A 19449-nucleotide genomic window follows, 5' to 3' on the forward strand; every position below is an offset into this window, starting at 1 on the left:
CAGTGGCAGCAGCTATTTTAAGCCCAAGTGCATACCAGGGACAGCAACTGCAGGGCGACCACTCACCAGGAGGAGTTAGACCCCCCCCACCACCACACAGTCCACAATTTTTATTGCATAGAACTTTTATTCAACAGCATTTAATATTCAAACATTCTGCAGACTTAAAAAAAATTTACACATACACAGGCCAAGTACATCAGTATCACAGTTCCCTTCCTGTGGGTGGACGAGGGGACAGAAGAACGTCCAGGCTCTTCTTCCACTGCAGGAGACAGACGAAGCAAATTAGCATCTCAGTTGAAACGAGGCCGTTCGTGTTACATGAACACAAGCGCAGTGTTGAGGCAACACGGCGGCAAAAGCAAACCGCTGCATGCAAGTCGACTCAGAGTGTAAAGTCAAGTCAAGCATGAGCTGCAGGCGTGTTCACACACTGGCATGCTGCTGCCCCCCGCCTCCCCCATGATGTTCCAGGTGGCTGCAGTCAGTCAATGAGCAGAACCATACACACTTGACCAGAGATGACAAGGCAGCAGCCTTTGAGGACAGAAGTGTGGGTGAGGTTAAAAGCAGCCGAGCATGTTGATGTAGTCATGACGAGCGCGGGTCAACGGTTCAGCCTCCGTCCAGAGGGAGCGCCCTCTCCTAGCTAACAAACGAGCCTTTAGAGAGCAAATCATCTTAACGCAGCTTGGCGTTTCAGTGCACTCGGGGTAAACTGCTGAGCACGATGATTATGTAAGCTACTCAGTGTCACAGCTTTCATACGAGCAGGAGGCGGGGCTACACAGGCCGATGCTCCAGCAGCTACAGCTGCCCGTCTCTTCCCACAACCTTCCAACCTCCATGCAGCCGCCTTCACTTCGAGCTGCAGAACTTGGAATGGTTTAGTGAAAAGCTGAATGTCAGAGGATACTGAACTCACCAGATGAGCAGTTATTCACAATTTGTTCCCAGTTAACCCACAGAGCACAAGTGTGGCGTCACTGGTCAGTTACAGGGTGCACGTCAGAACCATTCAGAGCCGTTATTCTGTGAGCAAGCCTGTAATATTTGATACTTACACCTCACAAGCCGCTATATCTTGAATCCAAGCTGCCTCATGCACTCTTTATGGGCTTCGATCAAGTCTGTGCAGCTCTCCTCTCCCTTTTCAATGATGCTGAAAAGAAAAAGACAGAACTGTCATTTTCTCTCCCTAACGAGAAGACGGCAAGTCTCAGTCAGACACGTACCACTCGTCCCGGACCTTCTTGGTTTCAGGACAAGCGCAGCATGGCTTGAGCGGCTTCTTCTGCTCCACGGTCTCGGTCACAGCAGCAGGCTCCACGCTGGCAGCAGACAGGGTCGACATCTTTGTTCTGGACTAGACACACAAGGGGGGGGAGTTACTCAGGACAGACTCGCCAGACTGGAGACCAGCTCGTTAGTGGAGGTCACTGCAGGCCCACAGCGTCAACTTTGATTCAATTTAATAGTTAATAATTTGCTCACAACGTCCAAGAAGCCCAAGGTCACGTCATCAAACTGCGTCGCAGCCCAAAGAACTAAATACAAGTTACACAACTTAAGTGCTCAGGTTTTATTATCAAGGCTGGTCACCAGTTCGTCCCGCCACACGGCCGGCGGCTGGTTTGGTTATCGGGGACTAGGTGTTGATTCAGATCGATGCTGAATCTCCCTGACTTTAGTAAATGACTTCCAACCGACGTGAGGTGAAGGCGAGCATCACGTCACACACAAACCTCCGCTGTCACATTGACGAAGGAACATTAGTAGAATGACGCATTTGTTCTAGGGTGATTACATTTTCCAGAACTGTTTCGTAACATTGCATAACGCATGCCAGCTAACAAGCTACGGCTAGCTAGCTAGCTAGCAGTGATGCAGCTTGCAGGCAAAGCCCCGGACAGCGGTCGGTGTACCGGCCGCCGCACGGGGACCGCTCGCCTCCGTGAACAGAACAACGACACAGGACGTCAACTGTCCGCTAACGGACGCACAGGTCGCGAAACTCACGAGTTGAGAGGACGCCGGCTGAGCAACGCTTCACCTTCAGGAAGGAAACCAAAACTGACACGGGGAACGAGCGGTGTGCTCACGTTTTTATACACAGTCACGTGACTACAACCGCCACCACAGACTTCTGGGATATGCAGTGTTCTGTTGCAACCAGGTTATTATTGCGATAAACAGGGACAATCAAAGAATGAAGGTAAACTTCATGTATAATCGCACTCAGCTGCGGAGAGGTGGTGGTTAATGGGTGGAGTTTCGGGGGTTTTGTTGGTGCAGGAGATTTTCTTGCCCCTTGAAGAGAGATCGTGTGAATCATCAGGGTTTAATTATCTAATTATCTGGTTAATTTATTATTCTATTTTAATGATTTGGCCGTGGTATGAACCTGTGGAGGGTTTTCACCATTTAATTTGGATTGGCAGCATCTGCCTGCCTGTTGATTGGTGCTCATTCAACTCACCTGTGTGTGTGTGTGTGTGTGTGTGTGTGTGTGTGTGTGTGTGTGTGTGTGTGTGTGTGTGTGTAGATTTGCAGTCAGGTTGTGTTTAAGATAAGGAGAAGAAAAGAAAAAGACCATCGAACAAACATCAACAAACCAAACACACCTGGGAGGGGGGGCAGTCCACTGCAGGCCCCTTTGGCGCTGGCTCCTGAGTCCCCCAGCAGGATGATGGAACTTAATGATTAAAGTTTTGAAAATCAAACAACTTATAAAGTGAACGTGTGAATGTGTGTGACTATCAACCCAGTGGCCCGTCCATGGTGACCCTGCCAGGGTTTGGTCCAGCCCCCACAACCCTGAACAGGACATAAAGTTTGATGGATGAATAAAAATAAAACACAACTGGTAACGAGCCTGCAAATGGATGAAATATACAGTCCAGTCTTTTGTGCAACATTTGTGTTCACCAGAATCACCATTCTAACCAGTCAAAGGACTGTTGCCCCTAAGGAGAGGGTCATGTCGTCCTCTCTGCAGGGTTACACCAAAACTATGAGACTAACCAGATTAGTCAAAGCGCTACCTGGTGGCAACAGAAAACATTGTGTCTTTTTGACTTCAATCCTTTCCTCTGAGGAGCCCATCAGATCCATCTGGAATTCTGTCTTTGTTACAGCAATGCTAGCCGCTAACTGTATCAGACCTGTGGTCTTGGGCGGCATGGCTCAGTGGTAGAGCGGCCGTCTAGCAACCAGACGGTCGCTGGCTCAATCCCCGACCCCGGTGACCATGTCCAAGTGTCCTTGAGCAAGATACTGGACCCATAATTGCTCCTGATGAGTAGGTTGGTGCCTTGCATGGCAGCCTCCACCATCAGTGTGTGAGTGTGAGTGTGAACGGGTGAATGAGACGACACTGTAAAGCGCTTTGAGTGCTGCTAAGGTAGAAAAGAGCTCTATAAAATTGAGTCCATTTACCATTTGGGCTCCAAAAGATATTTTGTAATTGTCAGTGTTGTTACTGTGGTGGACAATTGTGATATTTCACCACAGACAAGTAAACTGTAGCAACGGGACTCCACACCCTCAGATCTTAGCTATGGATTAAAGCCATAGGGCCCTCTGGTGGTCACAGGGAGACATGTAACACACATTCTATGATCTACAGCCAAATGACACTGTGACAAGCAGCATATTGAGTAGGTTTGTGTTCTCTAGCGCCACCCACTGGATGCAGGGAGGGACTTTTCATTACACTCTGTGACTCATGGAGGTGCAGGGGTCCGCTCATCACTGGTTCCTCCTTTATTAGGGCCCGAGCATGACTGTGCTGGTAGCTGAATGTGGAGGGTGGATCAGGGGCCACCCGGGGTTCTTCTCTCTCTTTTTCAACATTGCACAGCTCTATTTTCTTAAAATCATTTTCTGTTCTTGTTCTTTTCAAAGGAAAGTTGCCTGGATCTCTGTGAGAAACCCAGACAACTTTAAAGTCGGCTGTAACTGCAACCTATCCAGATTCATGTTGGTGCAGGCATGGATGTGTGGAGGAGTGGGATGTTGACCCTGATGGAGCGCTGCTCTCACTGAGCACCCTTCTAGTTACGCCCTCAAGCTTGGTTTATGCTTCTGCATTGCGGTGACGGCGTAGACCCTGCACCGTCATTGAGCATTCAAAGTTCTGCGTCGAGGGAATGCGTTGGTCTGCAATTCACCGCCAAGCCGCTAGGGGGGTGTGACTGTGTCTTTGTATGGTTTCGGGGGGCTCTTGCCGGATTCCTTGGTGGTCTTACTTGCGGACCTCCTCGATAACCCTTTCTTCAACTTGGTCCATTTTTGCGTGTAGCTCTCACCACAGAAACTTTAGAAATGGCGGCGTTGTTGTTCTGAACCGGAAATGACGTTCTGAGCAGGCCAATCACAGTCCTTGACGTTCACGTCACGATGCCTTAACACAATGCGTAGTCAGGATTTTTTGGAGGTGCACGTCAGGCTACGGCGTAGGGTCCGCGTAGGGGTCTGCGTCAACGGCGTAGGTACGGCATCGCCGCGACACAGAAGCATAAACCAGGCTTTAGTTTGTCAAATGAAAAATTCTCCCAATGACCCCGGAGCCCGACGCCACGAACCTTCAGAATTTGTCTGACCAGCATCAACAAACCATAAGACTAGAATTTACAGTCACATCTTTAATTTATCAACTAATCATTCAAACACATTTTTAAAGAGAATTCTGTCATTTGAGACCAAGCAAGTTGATGCTGTTTCATTTCTAGTTCATAATGTAAAAAAAACAAAAACAAAAAAAAACAAATTCAAGTAAAACTTGTTTGCACTATTTTTCTTATCAGAATTTTTCAGCACCGTTACAGAGTTCTGCAGAAATCTGAGTGTCATTTCATTTCAGTGAGGATAAATTAATGGTCGTTTCTTCCAGCTAAAGTTGAGTTCATCATCCGTGCTGTGGAGTCTGGTTGCTGTTGGTCAAATACACAACTTCAGTGGCTCAGGAACTCTGGAATATGAGAAATGTTCATTTTGGGTCCTGCAGTGGGAGTGTGTGTGTGTGTGTGTGTGTGTGTGTGTGTGTGTGTGTGTGTGTGTGTGTGTGTGTGTGTGTGTGTGTGTGTTGTACTTGTCCACAGGGTGGATTGTGCATCAGCCTCAGCACAGAAAAGCAGGGCGTAAGCAGGACTGAGTCGTGTACTCTGGTTGGAGGGCCAGCTGTGTGCTAGATAAACGATCTAGTAAGCATATTATTTGTTTGCTGTGTCCTGTACATTTACACTCAACTGCAGTCCATCCTGCACTTTTCATGGTATTCATCCTTATTGTGTGTACTGTAAACTTTCCTCGAAAATATAAATACATGAATGTATCAGTTAAACACGATAAATAAATGATAAAATGATACTATCCTTAAGAGGGCAGTGAAAGTATTTTAAGGTGCCTCAGCCTTACCTAAACTGTCTGTTCCCCTGGAAGTGGAACCCTTGATGGAGGAGGGGTGTCGGATTGTGCACCTGCATCATCCTCTTCCACAAAAATGTTCAAAATCTGAGTTGTGCCTGGGTCTCTGTCTCCCAGGGTTTTGCTGTGGTAAAAATAATCTATCAGTTTACTTCAACAAACCTTGTTAGAACAGAAAACCACAAAACAAGTAGTGCCTTGGGGGGGGGGGGGGCACAATTACATTAATCAGTGGGGTTGTTTGTTTCAAAATTCAAAGATTCAGCCAGTTTTTTGCTGAGTAGGACGTTAATGTGTGAAGCACACAGAGTGGTGATGATTCTAAACGCCTAAGGGAAAAAGTGATGAGTCCCTCAGAATAACAGCAAGCGTTCCAGTGAAACCCTGCCAGTCGCTTTCCTTTACTGACAAACCAGCTCTTGTCATGGCAGTAAAGTGGATAAAGCCAAGTTTGATGTAAAGAAGCATTGAAGTTACATGAAGCCAAAAGGTTTTTTTTTTCCTTTCAAGTACTAACAAATAGTTGTCTCGAGCTCACAAAGACATTTTTCTCTCCTGCATCACTTCTTCGTGACTCCAGAATGCAGAAAGACCCGGCCACGTATAGTTAGCTTGAAGCTAATTGGCCCATACCAGCAAGACTGTCCAAAAACTCTAAGCCCATAATCTGGAATAACCCAGGTCTTCATGCTCAGTATCCACCTTCAGGAAGCTTTCTTTCCATTCTGTTGTTCTAGCTGTTGTTAGCCACTGGTCTCCATTAGCTTCAAGCTGGATGTACGTGGCTGGCTCCTTCTGCGCTCTGGAGCCATGAAGAAGAATTGCAGGCAGGAAAAACACCTTTGTGAGCTCAAAGTAAAAGTTTGCGTACTTACAAGGTAAACACACCCTCTTTGAGAGAAGAATCTCTTGGCTCTCTAAAACAAAGCAACAAAACCTCTCAGGGAGGACGACTTGTGGTGACCCAGCAGCCTCGCCACTCCCCGTCTCCTAACAGGGAGTGAGGTTTCAGAGCTGGTTGGTCTGAACACACGTGTCCGTTTCACATAATACTGCTAAGAGAACAAGGTGAGACCACAATTCAACAAATGTAGTTCTGATTTAAAGCTAAAAGTGAGATCATCAAAGGCAGTCGTCATGATATTCTAAAGCACTAAACCTGTGCAGGCTCATGAGGGCCAGGAGGGTGATTGGTCTGGCCTAACATACAGACACCTTCGTCCTAAAAGACAAAATGGGGATTTAATGTGGGATACGAGTGTCTTGTGTCTTCTCTCCTTCTTGCACTCTGAATGATCCTTCAGTCAATCCTTCGCTGCTGCATCATCATGTCAGGCATGTTTGAGAGATGATGGTAGGTTGTTGGGTACGTCTGACCAAGCAAAAAGCCCCAACATTCACGATCTACTGCTCTGGGACTCCGCATGAAACGCTGCAGCTTCTGTTTTGTCTGCTGCTGATGTGAACTGTCCAAACAAACAACACAGCACCGGCTCAGAGCCGCGGCAGCGTCAGGTAGCAGAGTGTTTAATTACATCCCTGGTAGAGATGGCCCAGAATGAGATGGTCACCACACACACACACACACACACACACACACACATGCACACTCATTGTCTTCAGTATTAATGTGAGCTGGACTTTACCCTCTTGACACGGCTTGATTCATGGAGGATGAGACAGATACTGAATAGTTGATGAGCTGAGAGAAAAAGAAAAGAAGTGGATGGGTGGGGTGGGGGTAGAAATAGAGAGCGGCAGGCGAGGAGGGAGGGAGGGAGGGAGGAAAGGAGGAGGAACAAGGCGCGCACCCACTCGCATCACTCCACACAGCCTCAATACGCCCAGAGGTTGGGAGCCGGGATGGAAAATTACCTTGTGACCAGGAGCGGAGGTCAGGACTGGTAGAGGAGAGCAAACTCCTCTTTTCCTGCGAAGAGTTGAGGAGGATGGTCAGTGGCTGAGAAGGAGGATCCAGGTTGACCATGGAGAAATTCAAGGGTCCCGCCGTGGTGTGCACCACAGCCACCTGTGGATGGAGAGCCCTGCTTCTCCCACAGCTGAACAGACAGTCCTTGTACATGTACGGCAGCGAGGTGGCCGTGGAGAAGGAGTGCATCCGGCAGCTGCAGAGCGGCGTGTTTGTCATTCACCCCTTCAGCCTCATGAGGTATGGTTGCTAGATTCAGGTCAGTCGCGTGCAGAAATGTTGTCATTTTTTTCTCGGTTGTGCTTCTACAAACCAAACACGTATGAATGTAATTAATTCCTTGAAGCACAGAGATCAACTTAACAAAAATGAGCTCAAATAATGAAGATGTAAAGAAACAAAACATGCAACTTCAGCATCTTCACATCAAAGCTGAATCATCAGTAAATGAGCACAGGGACTTCATACCACAGGGTTCCAGATCAGAACTCCTCTGACATGTTTGCTGCGGCTGCATTATCTCTGCGATCTTGTTGTCTGGCTGTCCTGTGATTGGATGGAGTGAAAACAGAGAGGCAGTGAAACAATTAGCAGCATAGAGCAGATATTTGAGCTCTGCTACTGAAACCTGCCAGAGCAGATGTGTAGTTAACAGCATCAGAGTATCAAATGTGCATGAAGCAGCTTGTTTTACCGGCTGTCTACTGAGACATCCTGCCCCAAACCTCCAAAGACAAAAAATTTCAAAACTCTTTTTTTCTCTGCTCGTCTCTCCTTGCAGGAGCTACTACATCATGTGCATGATGGCCATCACGTTCCTGAACTTAATTGGGATTCCCATGGAGATTGCTTTTCTGGACGGGGACAGCGGGCTGGCATGGGAAGGGTTCAACGTGTTCTCAGACACTCTGTTCCTGATTGATGTGGCTCTGAATTTCCGTATGGGCATCATAGCAGAGGATGGCGAGGTGAGAGTGGCTGTACTCTATTTTCAGACACAATCTGGAGGACGATAATCCTCGTGCAGACAAGCACATGCAATCCATCTCTGCCCCATCTCTAATCTGCTCAATTCACGAAAGGCTAGATTAACAACCCACATCCCCTTAGCTCCTGGAAAAGGGAGAAATTGGCACCTGCTGTTTCATTTTGTAACAGGGATCATGAAGTATAACATTTCCAATTAATTATTAAGCCGATCATATCATGTTTGTTTTCATCTGCTCATGTTTTGTGCCATCGATCTGGGTTCTGTTTACACTGGACCCCACGAGTATCCCACCTAAATTCTCCTCACCCAAAATAGTGGTTCAGTTCAAGTGCTGAATTATACATCAGGTCGCTGCACGTGCTGCTGAGCGTCCTCCCCAATCTGCTGCTCCGTTCCGTTTTTCAGGAGGCTATTCTGGATATCAAGCGGATCCGCGTGATCTACCTGAGGACATGGTTCATACCGGACCTCATCGCTGCTTTCCCAATCGGCTACATCCTTCTGTTTGCGGTAATAATGAAGAAATGAGCAAGCATAGTGTGGTTTTTTTTCAACAGTTCATAAAAAAGCATAAAAGACCTTGAAAAATGCAATAAAAGAAAAACAAGATCCAAATGGGCACTTGAGCATCTCTATCTTGTCATCCCAGGATTTACAGTACCATAACGACGACAACCCCTCCAAGACCAACAAGATGATGAGGATACTGATGTTTGTGCGGATCCTCAGCTTGATCCGGCTGGCTCGGGTGTCCAGGCTGGTGCGGTTCTTCAATGAAGTGGAGAAAGTACGTTTTCAAATAGCAGGCGACCTCCTACTTCAGCGCCCTGGATCCTCCCCCCTTGCACAGATACATCACCAGACAGGAATCTGATGACAAATGCAACGTCAGGCCACTTACGATGCGACTGGAAACACGAAATCTGACACTCTGATGCTTGATTTCAAAACAAATCCTTTTTAACTGATTTTACTTTTCCAATCCCACGTGAGCGACTCCATAAACACATCGTTTGGATGAAACAAAACCTGATCTTGAGTTTGCATTGTATAATCTTAAATTTCGTAATCTTGGCTGTTCAATGAGAGTCTAGAACAAATGGCTTCTTATGGTGCAGTGATGACATCACCAATCTGTTTAGACGTCCTCAATGATTTCTTTCTAATAATAAAACTTGGTATTTAATTGCATCTTTCAAAGATTGTCTTTTACATGGAGGTAAAACTAAATAAATTGGATCTGGACAAAAATAAGCTTTCTTAACAAAAATGTTCATTACAAAACATGTTGGTGTGATAAACACTTGTTGCCACAATCCTAACCAAAAATCCCACGTAAAAGTCCCTCGGCAATCCTCAGCAAGTTAATGAGTGGATTTGGTGCCATTACCAAAATACACCTGACACATCAGCAGCATCACGAGACACAAGACTAGACCAGAACATGCAGCTGGTTTGAGGACAATAAACCAGAGAACAGTAGTATGTTCAATACCTGCGTCTAACCCTAACCCTAACCCAACGCACCTGTGCTCATCTACTCCTCTAGGTGTCAGATGCAAACCTGGAGGTGGTCCGCCTGTTCTTCCGCATCTTATCTTTATTCATGATGATCTTCCTGCTCTGTCACTGGAACGGCTGCATCCAGTACTTTGTGCCCATGCTGGAGGAGTTCCCCTCTGACTGCTGGGTCCGTAAGGAGAATCTGATGGTGAGGCAGACCATAAATCTTTGTGTAGGTGGTCTGAGCGCAGGGGGATGGTGGAAGTTTGGAGTTGGTTTAAAGTGGGTTCACCTTGACTAAAGGGGGCCGATCAATGGCTTCACACGTACGGTTGAAGATGAGGACGTTTAATTGGGCCACTGTCTTCATCCCAGCACACATGGGCTCATGAATGTCTGCCTCCAGGACAGTGAGTAGAGGGACTGTGTGTATGTCCCTGATGGCAATCAAACTTTCCTCCGGTTCCCCTTTTGCACCACATATCAAACAAGTTAGCGAGTGGCGTCCGTGACTTAACCCCAGGTCCATATGGGCTGAGTGATACGCGCTGGGGTAACTACCAACAATATTTTAGTTGACTTTCATTCAGACTAGCGTGTCAGTTTGAGCTGGACCGACACAATAATCATCAACAGTAACAATTCAACTTTTGCTAACATCATGTGAACATACTGAGCGTGTAAGATGTAGTGGCACCTAGTGGTGAAGCTGCAGATTGCAACCAATTGAATACTTTATCGAGAAATGGAGAACCTATGATGGCCTTCAAGCTAAATGGCGTTTGGAAGAAGCCTCGCCATGAAAGCATCTGTGTTTTATTTTAGTGAAAAGCCACATCAGTGCAATTATACTTTGCCTCTTAATGCTGTCTATACTTTCACAATGAGGATGAACGCGTCCTTGCTCTTCCATGAGCTAAATAATAAGTACGATTGTCCATTTGTTAGAAATTTAGCCCTGAAATATCTCACAACACAAAATGGTTCGCCAGCAACGGCCTCCAAAGCAGCTGGTTTTTTAAGATCCCAATGTCTCAAGATCACAATACATACCGTCTCGTCTGGCTTCAGGTGATGCTTTTGTTTGTGATTCACAAGAGGAGCTGACCAATCAGTGCATAGATGCTACTTTAGCGTCAGTTACAATTGAACTGAGAGTATTTCCTCTGTGAAAGACAAGCAGAGAACACCACTGAAGGCTTTTTTCCAAAGAGACGATGTTCCTTCTGGTCTACAAACTGAATCTGATGTCTACATCAGCTCACAGATCTGATTGTTTGAAGTTCGCTGGTGACAGACACTGATGGATGGATGGTTCGTTCAATCACCCGCCACCATTTGAAGTGCCTGCCCTTCTCCAAACAGCTCCTGTGGAATGATTTTCCCAAATCAAAATATCAATTAAGTTGGTGTGGATGACCACCTATAATGTGTTTGTGCTGCTGTTTTAAACCTCACAGATATTAAAACATTTTTAAATTGTGAAAAACATCTGCACTTGCTGTCTGTAAGGATTGGTTGATGTCATTGTTCAGGGTAACTAGAGTGTAACTTGTGCTAGAAAACAGCACTATAAATGAAAACTTTCCCTCCCCCAGAATGCCACAGTTATCGTGAAGTACTCCTGGGGAGTGTTCCGTGCTCTGTCCCAGATGATCGCGCTGTCTTACGGCTCCATGGATGCACCAACCAGTAGGAATCCTCCAGCACGAACACGGCACACATGCATGCCCGTCTCACCATTTCTGACTGAACAGTTGCTGTATTTGTGTGGTGTTCCTTAGACTATGTGGAGATGTGGATTGTCATGGTCAGCATGGTGTCCGGGTGTCTGATGTACACCGTCCTCGTGGCCAACACCACAGCCATGATTGCCAACGTTGACCCAGCGGCCAAAGAATACAAGAGCAAGGTCCTCACAAGTCACACCTATTATGTCTCCTCAGCAAATACAACACTGCAGTAAACAAGTTTCCAGCCATGGGGGGCATTTCAGTAAAGGACTGGGAGTTATGGATAAAAGATTGAGGGGTGCAGCTGAGGGAGGATCTGATGATTTCAGACGAGGGAAGCAGGAGAAGCGGTGAGGAGATCATAGGTGGCATGTGGAACACAGCTGGATGAATCGCAGGTCGGCTGACCCACACGTGGTGGTGCTGCAGAACAGTGGGCCATGGATTAGCAAGCAATTAGCTTTGCATTGACTTTTCAAAGTAACCTGAAGGTTAATCTACCACGGTGGCTGGACAGATGGTTGGATCTTCAGCCAGGGTGGGTAACTGCACAGTGGATTAGCTGGTGAGTGCTGGGTGTGAAAGCAGAGCAGGTGAGGTGGATCAGTGATGAGGGAGAGAGAGGAGGACCACACCCTTGATAGAGACGCACAGACACAGGGACACAGTCAGCTCAGTGCTAGGAACGGTGGTGATCGAGCCACATTCTGATAGATGGATACAAGAGCACCTACAAACCAGCCCCCCTGTCCTTTCACAACCTTGACAGGTGCAGTTCAGTAGGGCCCAGCAGGCACTGTGGCAGGTTCTGATCCACCTAAATGGAACAGGGCCATGATCACCTCCTCCCAGGAGGCTGTGTCTTTGGTGCAGTTTGTCAGTCTGTCAGCAGGTTCATGCAAAGGCCCACTTCGACCGGATGTGGTGAAGGACTGTGGTGTGGGCCGGGAAGAGCCCATCACATTTGGGGGCAGATCCATTTTTCATAGCAAAACAATTGCATTTTATCTTAGCCTGGGTTTGGCTGAGCCCAGCTTAATGTTGTCTGAGTGGCACCACCTACACCTGCGCTTGACCAACAGTGGCATGTCAAAATGGCTGCTGCCTAAAGGCTCTGTTAGTAGGAGGCTCCTAGAGCGACTCAGACACAATCCTACAACTTTGTGACTACAACTCATACAGTTGTGATGCTTCTTTTTCTCCTTTGGGTTAATTAGATAGTTAGTTGGTAATGAGCTAAGAGTTGCAGTGCATGTCACCTACAGCACTGCAGACTGACACAAGACAGACAGAAGAGCAAGTACATTGAATTCTCTGAAACCATCCTGACCGTTACACTGTAAGCATAGTTCCTGGTCAGTCATGGACACACACACACACACACACACACACACACACACACACACACACACACACACACACACACACACACACACACACACACACACACACAGACTCACGAGGTCACTGTAAAAATACAGTGACTACAATAATTCACATGCAGGCATGAGTGTGTACTGTAATTAAATATGCAAAGTACTCACTGAACAGAGCCCACAATCAAGACCCATCCAAACAAAGTGCAAACCTGAAGAAGAAAAAAAGTACAATAATGCGCCTGTAAATATTACATACCGATGACTTGCACATTGCTACCCACCAAGGAACTGCACGTTTTATTTCCGTCATTTCATTTGTTGTTTTGGGTTTCATAACAAAGTCAATGTTCTATTTTTATGATCCCAGAAGAAGCTTGGTGCAGTGTGCAACTGTATTACACGCCTGACAACACCGCTCCTCTCCACAGATGAGCCGTTTGGAGCACTACATGACCTTCATGAAGCTGCCACCAGAGCTGCAGCTACGGATCAATAACTACTACCAGGCCCGCTACGGAGGGAAATGGTTCGATGAGAACGACGTTATAAATACGGTGTCCTCGGCGCTCAAGGAGGTACGGCTGTAGCTCGAGATGATCGTGTGTGTTGAGGGATGAACCTTCTTTTGGCGAATGACACTGAGGGCTGCAAACAATCATAATCAAGTAAATGAATAATGTCACAATAAATGAGCAATGACATGAGATAAAATGATTATCAACCAGTGAGTGTTACTGTTTCAGACTCACCAACGCACCACTTTTGTATTTCAAGTGAAAATACTTTGCAAAAAAAAGAAAAAGATGAATTTGAAATCGAGATTTTTCAATACACATCCCAGTGATGGGCTGCACGGTGGTGCAGTGGTCAGCACTGTGGCCTCACAGCAAGAAGGTTCCGGGTTCGAGTCCCGGCTCGGGCACGGGATCTTTCTGTGTGGAGTCTGCATGTTCTCCCTGTTCCTGTGTGGGTTCTCTCTGGTACTCCAGCTTCCTCCCACCGTCCAAAGACATCAATTTGGGGACTAGGCTGATTGATACTCTAAATTGACCGTAGGTGTGAATGTGAGTGTGAATGGTTGTTCGTCTCTCTATGTTGGCCCTGTGATGGACTGGCGACCTGTCCAGGGTGAACCCTGCCTCTTGCCCGTTGACGCTGGGATAGGCTCCAGCCCCCCGCGACCCTCAATGTGTAGGAATAAGCGGAAGATGACAATGGATGGACATCCCAGTGATATTATGAATTCTTTTGGCCCTCACGCTCATGGGGAGCTAATGTGGTTGTCACAGTGAAAACAGAATTATTTCCTCGATTCATCAATTGACAGAAAGTTGTCATATTAATTCCAAGCTTTTGGATTTGTCTTTGTTGGTGTTATATATGTTTTTATAGCGGTTTTCGATTTGGCTCCATTTTATCATGTTTGTCATGCATTTCAGCAAATCATGACGGTGATGTGCAGTCGACTGCTGAATCGAGTACCAATGTTTAAGGACAGAGATGAAAATTTCATCAGCACCGTCCTCCAGAAACTGGATTACGAGGTTTACCAGGAGGGAGACATCATTGTCCAGGAAAACGTACCGGGTGACCGCATGTTCTTCATCGACCACGGCCAGGTCCTGATGGAGAATGATTCCTACGAGAGAGAACTGTGTGACGGAGACTACTTTGGAGGTATGTCGCATTTACTCTAGTTTCCTGAAAAATTCTGGAATCTGTGTTTGAATGGGAATTTGAAACAAAAACGAGGAGAAAAAAAACAACAACGAGAAATTTCACATCATTTCCAATCAGTTCAACCGCAAACTATATTGGTGTAGTGCTAACAACAACCTGACCCAAAAATTCCCATTCTTGAGCTCACAAATACCAGTGTCTTTTGTGTCACTATTTTGCCACTTCAGAATGCAGAAAGAGCCAGCAACGCATATTTAGGATGGAAGCGCAAAACTGTCCAAATCATTGTCTGTTGGCATTATCCGGTATTTACTGTGTTTTCTTGATCAATCCACACAATCATTACCCCACAAATGCAAGCCAAAACCAAACTAACATGTCCAGTTTGGCGCTACTGTGAAGAAACGTGTACTGGTTCCGATATGTCACCGCCACTGAAGTATGGATTGATTTAAGATGAGCCAAACAGCTTAAACGCATACTGAAAAAACAAACAAGAAAAGATGGACCATCAAAAAATGAAATGCAGTGGAAAAACTAAAGGAGAGAATAGAAGCAGGAGGTGTGTGATGGGCTGATGCGGTTCAAAATCCTCTGAATCTTTGTTCTGCTGACCAAACGGATTGGTGTTCTCACCAGTTTTGGGCTGAACAATTGCGCCATCCACAGAGGCCGCTGCACAACCAAATTCACAAGCCTCACAGACGTGGCTGCACCAACCTCTCAACCACGTCACGTCAACATGGTGCGCCCTTACAGCCTCCTGGTTGCGAGGAACACGGCACTTTTTGCTGTTCCCATCTGGCTTTGGTTGCTTGTCCTTTCCCTGCTGTCTCCCAAATGCTTTCAAATAAAGGCCAAAAATGATCCGCCAGTGTATTTTTAAAGGTCCCCACCACAAGCTGCAAAGTGAATTAGTCGCAAAAATTATTCATTTATTTTGATGGAGCTGTGTTGTGTGCTGTTGGCTTGGAGCGCATTTCAAATCTGTCAGTCATCGGTCTCATTAAATCTTTTCCAGTTAAACTCTGGATAATCCACAAACCTCACTGTGGATGTAGAAACTGATATGACAGCAGCTTCTGTGGATTATCATTATTATCCTCAGTATGAGGGTATATTGTTTCTGGGAAGTGATGCTGGGGGGAGGCTCAAATTTGATAAATGAATATCTCCATAATTAGACAAGTAAAACTACAAATCTCTGCACAGCGAGATTCAACCAGAGGTCAGCAGGACAATGTTTCGTTCTGATGTAGGTGAAGCCAGTGTCAATCTGTTCGCAGATGATACCCTCTTTTACATTTTATTGAACAGGTTTTCACCCAGTATATCTAGAATTTTGTCATTTTATGTCATTTCACAATTGCCCATCATTTTTAGACCCAGACAAATAGATGAATACCCTAACCCTCGTCCAAGGTAGTCCAGAGTAGTAAAATGCCACCATTGGATTCTTTGTTCACTTTTCAGACCCAGAAGCTCTGTCCATTCATTTGACTCTGTCTATGGATGTCAGCCCTCAGGCTTTTCCCATCTATAATTCGGTGGCTGTGGTCCGAATCAGCTGAAGCGTAGATGAGCTTGTTGTGTTTCCTTCCTCGATCGACGTGGTTTCACACAGGCAAAATGTCAAGCCCACCCAAATTTATCAACAAAAACCTCGTTCATTGGTCAGAAACCATTTGGGTAAACAAGGATGGCTCATTGCCTTCTGGGATATCTTGTGTTATTAAAACACTCCAAGCATCTCCTCGGCTCATGAGCCAGCAGATAACAGCTAGCTGACACCAGTCAGAGCTGTGAATACAGCGTGGCGCCATTCGCCCACGCAGCAGCTACTGTTGCTGGTTTGATCCAAGAAAGCACGATGCGTCCTGCACTTGGGTTTGGTTGAGGGTGGATCATGTTCATACAACTCACTGCACCAGAGTTTGTTTGTAGCCGGACCTCCTCGGAGAGGTGGTCCTGGTCCGGTTGTTTTGTTCCGCATCAGTGTTTTGTTTTTGTTTTTTTTTTGCTATATTGAAACCTACCCGGACGAACCTCACTGAGATTGGAAACTAGCCAGAGCTGGATTCAAATGGACTAAACAAGATATGTGTGAAAACGCCCTGAGCCTGTTCACCTTGTTGAAGAGAGATCATGTGACCCTGTGAGAAGTGGTGTTGTTGGAGTGGTTGTTGAGTCGGCACTGGTACGCAAGTCCACCACAAACGTTGATGAAGAGCTTTGCATGGAGCAATACTGATATTTATAAATGTCTCTTGAAAAAAAATTGGATTACAGTCACTGACCTGTCATTGCTCAGCATTCATTACATTTTCCCTTCACACACACACACGCACGCACACACACGCACACACACACACACACACACACACACTCACACACACACACACACACACACACACACACACAAACACACTGAATACATTCACATGAGGTGATCAAGAGGCAAATCCCTGCCAAACCAAAGTGAATGAATGTATCTTTTCCAATTTGGGGATTTATTTAATTCTCAGGCTTTAAGTGGGAGCCAGTTCTAATCTTTCTGGCAGCGAACCTCAGCAGTATTTAGAGCTAAGCAGGCTTCCCGAAAAAGTCAGGTTATTTAATTTGGGATTAATTGTCAGATCTCATCCCCGTCATTAGGGTTTACTCGCTCATTAACCCCGCTCTTGTGGTTCTCTCTGTGTGTCCAACAGAGACATGCGTGCTAACCAAAGGCAAACATCTGGCCACAGTGAAGGCACTGACCGACTGCCAGTGCTTCAGTCTGTCCTGGGACGACTTTCAGGAGGTGCTGGAGGGCTTCCCAGATGTCAGGAAAGACTTCGAAAACATTCAGCTGGATTCTGATGGTGAACTTGTCTAAGACAGCAGAGACTCGCTGGATTTCTATCTGTTCTACTGTTTGAACAGAAGAGGAATGATGGACATTATGCTGTCAAATATTTGAAATTATTATGTGACGGACAAAAGTTGAACACCTATTTACTGATGAAGTGGACATTTTAGAGACTTAGACTGGGAATTATTCTTTCTTCTGACCCAATCGATTATCAGCAATAAACATTAAAGATGGTCATATATTTCATCCGTGTTGCCGTGTCAGTTTTCCCTCTCGGACTATTAGTGCACATTTTTTGGCAACAGAACAAGAAAACCTCTGCAAGTTTCAGATCATTTACTACTACTGGGGTTTTCTTGTTGTAGTTTTGATAATCTGCGTTATCCATAGCAACTTCATTCTTTCATCAGGAGGATGCAGCTGATTGGCTAAAAAGACATGAGGCCATTTTTAGCAGCGCTTGGTAGCTCTGTAATTGCATTTGAAGTAATACTTCATCCTCAAATGTGTACGTTGCCTTTGCTTATAAAAATGTACCTTGACTTCCCAATGATGTTTTGTTAAACCCCTGCATCACTTCATTGTGACTCCAGAATGCAGAAATGCCATGTGTACGGCCAATGCCAGCTTACAGCAGCTACAACAACGAAGATAACCAACCACGGTTTGGTGTGGTCCATGGGTTCTTTAGACGGTCACATGCTCAATAATCCACAAAAACTTTGATTTCAGCCAAAAACAAACTTTAGCACTTCCACTTCGATGCTACGGTGAACAAACGCATCAGAAGGATTCTAGTTCCTTTGTTTTAGCGCTTGAGTGTTTCTGGATTACTGAGCGCATTGCTGATGAAGAAAAGGTGGCTTATATCAGCTGATGCACTTGACAGTAAATAAACGGATGCTTTTGGACAGTTTTGTGGTTTTTTTGTTCTAGGTGGGGGTATCACGGTGGTGCAGTGGTCCTCCCTGTGGCCCCCCAGCAAGAAGGTTGTGGGTGGAGCCCCGGCTGCAGCACGGGGTCTTTCTAGGTGAGTCTGCATGTTCTCCCTGTGCCTGCATGGGTTCTCTCTGGTACTCCAGCTTCCTCCACAGTCCAAAGACATCAAGAGGGACCAGGTTAATCCAGACTCTAAATTGACCGTAGGCGTGGCTGGGAGAGCCAATGGTTGTCTGTCTCTATGTGTTGGCCCTGCCATGGACTGGTGACCTGTCCAGGCTGCTGGGATAGGCTCCACCCCCACCACCCTGAACAGGAGAAGAGGGGGAACATGGAGGGATGGATGGAAAACCAGCTGCCCAACTTTCATTGGCTGAAACTTGACAGAAAAGTTTTCTTTGACTGAGATGAGACTAACGTGCGTAGACATTTCGTCTAAAGCTAAAACTTGATTTAAGACTAGGATGATCAAGGACATCTGACTCGGGGCTAAATTAGACTACCAGTCAATAGAATAAATGACTTGATGACATGACTAAATCTTTCACAGTTTACCAACTTCTTGATAGTATTTGTGTGCATTGTTCCTGTGCAGCGAAGGATAATTACTGATTAATTACTGATATGTCCTCTGTGCTCACGTTGAGTTTTACCTCATGTTTGGTTATGACCCCTCGGCTCAGAGATGGACTGGATCGGCCCACCCCACCCTACTCACAGATACTCCACTACAACGCCCCATCATGATGCAGTGGACTACTGTAACACCGCTGAGCTATTTGAAGAACAAGTGTAACTTTAGACATCAGCAGGCCCTCTGAGAGCAAACCATGATAGGTTGGAGGTTCTGTTTCGTGCAGTCAGTGATTCATGGTGAATCACAAGTCACAAGTATTAAGTCTGATAGCGGCATAACTAAGTTGACTTATTACACACAAATACATACACAAATCACAAAAAAATACTCTGACTGTCTGCAATCAAGTAAAAGGTTTTTTTATGTAGACAAA

General features: G+C 45.9%; 2 protein-coding genes across 3 annotated transcripts; one reads left to right on the plus strand and one right to left on the minus strand.

Annotated features, from left to right (window-relative positions):
* Window positions 1–107: 107 nt before the first annotated feature.
* cox17 (cytochrome c oxidase copper chaperone COX17) lies at window positions 108–2185 on the minus strand. 2 transcript variants are annotated; one of them, XM_086219399.1, is made up of 4 exons: window positions 2023–2185; window positions 1239–1369; window positions 1068–1165; window positions 108–265 (listed from the first exon to the last, which is right to left on the minus strand). In XM_086219399.1, the coding sequence occupies exons 2-3, from the start codon at window positions 1355–1357 to the stop codon at window positions 1081–1083; spliced, it is 204 nt and encodes a 67-aa protein (XP_086075525.1). In that variant the 5' UTR covers window positions 1358–1369; window positions 2023–2185; the 3' UTR covers window positions 108–265; window positions 1068–1080. The 2 variants fall into 2 exon arrangements, with proteins under 2 accessions (XP_086075525.1, XP_086075526.1); XM_086219400.1 differs by having other exon boundaries at window positions 1239–1364; window positions 2023–2151.
* A 5081-nt stretch (window positions 2186–7266) lies between these two features.
* Window positions 7267–18398, plus strand: hcn5 (hyperpolarization activated cyclic nucleotide-gated potassium channel 5). Its single transcript, XM_086219401.1, has 10 exons — window positions 7267–7600; window positions 8142–8328; window positions 8757–8861; window positions 9001–9138; window positions 9901–10062; window positions 11453–11546; window positions 11639–11766; window positions 13395–13541; window positions 14406–14643; window positions 17355–18398. The coding sequence occupies exons 1-10, from the start codon at window positions 7416–7418 to the stop codon at window positions 17522–17524; spliced, it is 1554 nt and encodes a 517-aa protein (XP_086075527.1). The 5' UTR covers window positions 7267–7415; the 3' UTR covers window positions 17525–18398.
* Window positions 18399–19449: the final 1051 nt, after the last annotated feature.

The sequence above is a fragment of the Aulostomus chinensis genome, chromosome 12, assembly GCF_037954235.1.
Source record: "Aulostomus chinensis isolate RoL2024-O1b breed Wild chromosome 12, RoL_Achi_v1.0, whole genome shotgun sequence".
Taxonomy (NCBI): Eukaryota; Metazoa; Chordata; class Actinopteri; order Syngnathiformes; family Aulostomidae; genus Aulostomus; species Aulostomus chinensis.